Source organism: Nothoprocta perdicaria, unplaced genomic scaffold (genome assembly GCF_003342845.1).
Source record: "Nothoprocta perdicaria isolate Ctin4 unplaced genomic scaffold, notPer1 scaffold_372, whole genome shotgun sequence".
Lineage (NCBI taxonomy): Eukaryota > Metazoa > Chordata > Aves > Tinamiformes > Tinamidae > Nothoprocta > Nothoprocta perdicaria.
Window position 1 is genome coordinate 97785 of NW_020455613.1, and position 5829 is coordinate 103613.

At 52.6% G+C, this 5829-nt stretch overlaps 2 protein-coding genes across 2 annotated transcripts in view; one reads left to right on the forward strand and one right to left on the reverse strand.

Annotated features, from left to right (window-relative positions):
- AARSD1 (alanyl-tRNA synthetase domain containing 1) overlaps window positions 1-4664 on the forward strand; it is a 5079-nt gene extending 415 nt beyond the window's left edge. The window contains exons 2-12 of the mRNA XM_026044581.1: window positions 2-83; window positions 259-316; window positions 713-869; window positions 957-1073; window positions 1229-1359; window positions 1512-1578; window positions 1766-1857; window positions 2491-2545; window positions 3018-3112; window positions 3283-3414; window positions 3916-4664. Of these exons, the coding sequence (XP_025900366.1) occupies window positions 2-83; window positions 259-316; window positions 713-869; window positions 957-1073; window positions 1229-1359; window positions 1512-1578; window positions 1766-1857; window positions 2491-2545; window positions 3018-3112; window positions 3283-3414; window positions 3916-3931 (1002 nt within the window). The 3' untranslated portion in view covers window positions 3932-4664. The remainder of the gene's footprint in view (window position 1; window positions 84-258; window positions 317-712; window positions 870-956; window positions 1074-1228; window positions 1360-1511; window positions 1579-1765; window positions 1858-2490; window positions 2546-3017; window positions 3113-3282; window positions 3415-3915) is intronic.
- A 957-nt stretch (window positions 4665-5621) lies between these two features.
- Window positions 5622-5829, reverse strand: part of G6PC (glucose-6-phosphatase catalytic subunit) — a 1992-nt gene continuing 1784 nt past the window's right edge. Inside the window, exon 6 of the mRNA XM_026044582.1 lies at window positions 5622-5827. Coding sequence (XP_025900367.1) covers window positions 5625-5827 — 203 coding nt within the window. The 3' untranslated portion in view covers window positions 5622-5624. The remainder of the gene's footprint in view (window positions 5828-5829) is intronic.

The window sequence follows — 5829 nt, forward strand, 5'->3', positions numbered from 1 at the left end:
GCGCGCCGCGCCGCCGCCCGGCGCCCGCGTGCTGCTCTCCCTCGACTGGGAGCGCCGCTTCGACCACATGCAGCAGCACTCAGGTAGCCGGCGCGCGCGCCTGCGGCTCCCGGTGCCCTCGGCGCCGTGCCCCGGCCGTGCCAGGGCTCCTCCGTGCCATCGGATGCCCGGGAGGCGCCAGCGCCGACCGTGCTGCTTGGCTGGGGGTCGCCTTGCGCCCAGTACGGGTCAAGGCTGTGGCTTGTGCTTCTCCCCCAGGGCAGCACCTCATCACGGCCATCGCGGATCAGATGTTTGGATTCAAGACAACTTCATGGTGAGCGGGAAGAGGCTCCGTTCAGAGCCGTTTGCTCCGTTCAGAGCCGTTTGCTCCGTTCAGAGCCGTTTGCTCCGTTCAGAGCCGTTTTCAGCCTGTTTGTCACATGCCACAAGATGCTGAGCACCGATAAGTCCATAGAGCGGTTTAGTGTTCGGCATCTGCTTGGCCACAGAGGGCCCGGGAGAGGTGACTGCCCCGCAGAGAAGCTCTGTGCAGTATCTGCCCTGTCTGTTCCCTCTCCAGATATTTAGTAGACCTCTCGGGCTGTGTAAACAGCAGGAAGAGGAGGGAAGTGTGTTTAGGTTTTGTCACCTCATTCCCAACAGTCCGTCTTGCCTGGCACAAAGCCTGAGCAGAGCGGTCTTCCCCAGCAGATGTTCTTCATCCGTGCAGGGAGCTGGGCCGCCAGCGGAGTGTCATTGAGCTGGACACCCCCACCGTGACAGCAGAGCAAGTAGAGGCCCTGGAGAGGAGCGTGAACGAGAAAATCCGGGAGAGGATTCCCGTGACGGTGAGGGAGCTGGCCGCAGATGACCCTGAAGTGGAAACGGTGGGTAACGGGGCAGGGAAGCGACGTGGGAGCGAAACACCCGGAGCGCCGGGTTCACCGTGCCGGCCGCGGCGCTCGTCCCGCCAGGTGAGGAGCCGAGGTCTGCCCGACGACCACGCGGGGCCCGTGCGCGTTGTGAGCATCGAAGGCATCGACGACAACATGTGCTGCGGGACCCACGTCTCTAACCTGAGCGACCTGCAGGTAGGAGTTGCACCTGGCAGCAGGTTTTAGTGAGCTCAGTGTCATTGGCAGAGGCTATTCACTGCAAGGCTGAGTCTGGTAGGAACTGACCACCTCTCTGAGTATCAGCAAAATACCAATGTCCTTTTCTGACCAAGGTGTTTTTCTTTTTTAAGGTTATTAAACTCCTTGGCACAGAAAAGGGAAAAAAGAACAAAGTGAACTTGGTTTTCCTGGCAGGAAATAGAGTGCTGAAGTCAATCGAACAAAGTCATAGCACTGAGAAGGCTCTGACTTCACTGCTCAAGTAATATTCTTTCTACTTCCTTTCTTTCATCTTTCTTGTTTCTTCTGACAAACATCACATGAACTTAAGGTTACATCTGCCCACTGTTTCTAATGATACTTTATTTTCTTTTGCTCCTTTAATACATGCTTTCTGTGTCCCTGTTGTTGCAGAAATGGACCGGGTGAGCACGTGGACGCTGTGAAGAGGCTGCAGAGTTCGGTGAAGCTGCTTCAAAAGGTATGAGGATAGCTGAGAAAAGCAGACCATGGTCGTGTCCTCTTGGCCTGAGCATCAGTCGTGACAACTGAGATCAGAGTTCTAGACATAATTCTTTTGGTCCTCTGAACACTGCTCCCATCCCTGGGAACACGGCTTAGTCCTCACCCTCACTTCTCCACCCACAGAACTGGTTATTTTCTTCCAGAATAACTTGAACCTGCTTAGAGACCTTGCTGTTTTGATAGCCCGGGACTTCAAAAGCAAACCTGGTCAAAGTGAGCTGTTTGTGCTGCACAGGTACGTGGGAGATCAGTGTAAGAGACACGGTATCTTTCATGCTTTATGACAGTTGCGTCTCTCTGATGCCTATTCAGGCTTCTTTATGACAATTATTGCCTAGAAGTCAAATATTCTTCAGGAAGGAGTATCAACAGGATAAATAGATTATTAAAACCACCTGCAGTGTAAGAAGGTTGTGTAATTAAAAGAATATGTCAGTAATTCAGTCATTGAATTCCTTTGGTTTTATAGCTAAGAAGTAATTGTGCTCTCTGATCTCTCTCTCTGATCTTTATATTTTCCAGTAAAACTGGAGAGTTTAATTTGTTAAAAATAATGACTTAATTTCCAAGTATGTCCATAGGAATGTGCAGTGAGGATTAAAGGTATAAATACAAAAATAATCTCCCTCTTAACAAAAAGAGGCCAAAACCCTCAGCATGAACCAAGCTGCTTGCACAGATTTTTAGTTTGCAAATTTTCTGATGGCAGAAGAAATTAATAAGAAGTTTTACTCTTAAAAGAAAACACATGAAACAGAAAACTAACAAAAAACAAGTTTGGGTAGTCGTTGTCCATGGTGTGCAGTTGATGTTTGGGGCTCTACATGGGATTTTTGCCTCTCTCTGAAGTGGCTTTTTATCCATGCAGAAAAGAGGGTGACTCTGAATTTATGAACATCATCGCTAATGAGATTGGGACAGAGGTGAGTTGCTTAGAAAGACTGAACTGGTACCAGGAGCTTCCTCATCCACCTCGTAGCACAGGCAGGGGCTGCCCAGGCTTCTGTTTGTACAACAGCCATGAGCCCTTCAGAACCCTTCAGAAGTTACACGAGGTTATCACCCCCAGCAGCCTCAGCAGGCAGGAAACCTTCAGCAGTCCACAAATACTGCAGTGAAAATTCAGAGCACTGTAGAAAAGCCTGTCCCTCGAAGCCGTATGGAACCACACCAGCTGTTTTAATGTAGGATACCCCAGGCCCTCTTCTGTCCCCCAACACATGTGATTCAGGTGCAAATAAAACAGCTCTACTCCCTTTTAGCTTCTTCCAACCGAGTCTTGCTCTCAGTAGTGAGCAGCAGCCTGCAAATTGTGTATGTGTCTGGACAGGATTTCTCAGCGTCTCGAGGGGGACGCTGCCTGTGCAGGAGCCAGGTGCCTGTCTCTATCCGCAGGAAACGCTGCTGTTCCTGACTGTAGGAGATGAAAAAGAAGCAGGACTCTTTCTTCTGGCTGGGCCTGTTGAAGCAGTCGAGAAGTTAGGTCCCAGGTAACAAACTCTGTGGCTTCTTTAAATTACTAAGAATTCTAAGGTAACGAACAAGCAGTTGAGCAGTGTAATTAGGGCACGGATCCCTGTTTGCTCTCTGGAGCTGGCTAGGGAAGGCCACGCTCTCCCCACTGCCTCGGGGACATCGAGCACTCGCTCTTGTCCTGCAGGGTGGCAGAGCTGCTGGAAGGCAAAGGCGCTGGGAAGCGAGGCCGCTTTCAGGGCAAGGCGACCAAGATGAGTCGGCGAGGAGAGGTGCAGACCTTGCTCCAGGACTTCATCAGCCATCAGCGCCCTGAAGCGTAAGAAACCCCTCCCAAAGCAGGGCTGTCTTCCCTGCTCCGTGTAAACTCTACCGCCTTTCCTCACAGAGAATAAAGACATTAAGAATATGACTGTTGTGCATATGCTCTGCGAGCAGATTGGGTGGTTGTGGCAAACTGGGATGGGGGGGATTTGCTATGCACTGTTTTCTCTGTCCTGTGATGCTGCAAGGTTTCTTTCATTTACTCTGACATGCAGTAATATTCTTAAGTGATTAAAAGGAGACACTATTTAATCATTTTGTAGGCTTCCTGCAAACCAGGAGAGGGTCCCTTCTGTTTGCAGTGCACTGTGGCTTTTTCTTTATACCAGCTGCTTAGGAATAATCACTATATACAGGGAGTAATTACTATATACATATTTATAATAAGCTGGCTGCATGTAAAAAAAAATACAAGGAAGAGGCAGGGATTTGAATAGGATATTCACCAACAGCTGTGGAGAGAATAAGTCAAGCTTTTGCTGCTGCAATTTTGTAGGGAGAAGAAAGAATGAACAGCAGGAGTTGGAGGGCTGCTGAATTCTGGCCATGAAGCTTAAAAGACCGAACAGCTTCTAGCAGCCGTGGCTGCCCACCGTCTTCCTCGGAGATGAAACGGAAGGAGGACAGCGAGATGCTGCACTCAAATCCATCAGCAAGGAAGGGAATAACCCCAGTTCTGGCACAGAGCAAACAAGCAGGTTTTTTTGAACCGGCTTTTTTTCCTGTTTACTTAGAAATCTCTGCAAATGCCAGAGGACGGAGCACGTAGGTGCTAATGTTTTCGCTAGCTGCCCTCGCTGCTGGTTAATATGCAGCCTGCTGCCCTCTGGACTCCGCAGTTCCCTCGGGCATGCAGCTATTGATCCAGCTGAGAAGCTGATGCAAGCACTTGCCAGATAACACTGCGTGCACACTTGCCTCTTAAAGCTCTCCTGCGGCACGTTGCTGCACATCTCAGTCATTTGCGTGGCCCTGGCAGAACCACGTTAACACCTACGTGCCAGCTCCACGCGTGACAACTAAATGCAGAGAGAAGCAGCCTCCCTGCCCTTTGTTTCATGGGCAGCTGAACCCAGGGCACTTCTTGGAGGTTTGTGCCTAGCACTTCCCTCACTTCTGCTGCCGTGAGCTTCAGCTTGTCCTGCCGTTCTCTGCTCTGCAGTGCTGGCTGGGCAGTAATTACTGTTCTGCACAAGAAGTGGCTCCAGGAAAGAAGCCCTTGGGATTAATAAACAACCACTCTGCAGCATTTCTTCAATTTGCCTTTTCTGCCAGGGTGGTTCCTGGAAGCTGCTACAGTCTTGGCTGCAGAAACCAAAGGGAGGAGATGGAGGCACAGTGTGAAGCAGAGGGCAGGCAGTCTGGAAATTGTTTTTCCCGCCCCCTTACTTTGCTAGAACTGGCACAACAGCTTTAGTCCAAGTTTTGGTAACAACCAGAAAATTAAAGGAGGAGGAAACCCCTATCTTAAATGGACAGGAGAGCAAGAACGCTGCCCAGACCGTATCCTCTCGTGTCTTCTTGCAGCTGTGGTTCAGCAAAGAGCAAAGCCAGTTATTTTTCTGCCAGTTATTGAGCTGTTGGGGCACAGTGGGACTGGGCGAAGGGTCAGGGCTGTGGGGCAGCCGCTGACGGGCTCGGCCCCATGGGGCTGCTGCTCAGCCCCGCGCCGTGCAGCCACACTTGGGCCAGGAGAAGCCCCGAGCGCTTCCAGGGAGGCTCCCGGGTTTTCCGCTTCGCCGTGCTGCGATTCCTGCGCTGCCGGGAGGGCAACGGGCAGGGAGCAGCCAGCGAGGCTGGCAGTGCCAGGGCACAACGCGTGGCCCTGGCGCAGCCTCCTCCTCTCCGAACATCACTGCAGGACGTCAGCCCACGGCCCGGCGCATGCACTATATACACCATCGGCTTTAATAAAATAGCCGTGAGTACAGATACACCCATATCTATATACGTATATAGATACGCGCACACCCACAGTTTTATATATACATGCATATAAACACATATGCCTATATATAAATACAAACCGTGCATGTGCAAAGCCCGTGCTGCAGCGTGGGGCACCACGGGGGCGGCTGCAGGACGGGGCACCCTCTCCCATCGCTGCCGACCCCACGCTGGGGAGCGGCGGCGGCTTCGGTCCGTGCAGGTTCGGGGGCGGGAAGCGGCGCCCGGCGGCCGCGTCCCGCCGCGGGGCCGCCCGCCCTAGACGTCCTTCTTGGCGCCGGCGGCCAGGAGGCGCGAGAGGCAGCAGGGCACGAGGCTCACGGTGGCCAGCGGCACGGCGGCGCTCTTGCAGAAGGAGAGCAGGTAGAAGAGCAGCTGCGCGTGGGCCGGTGGCTTGAAGGCGTCGAAGAGGTGCAGGACGAGCAGCGAGGCGGCGGCGCAGGCGGCGCGGAAGGGCAGGGCC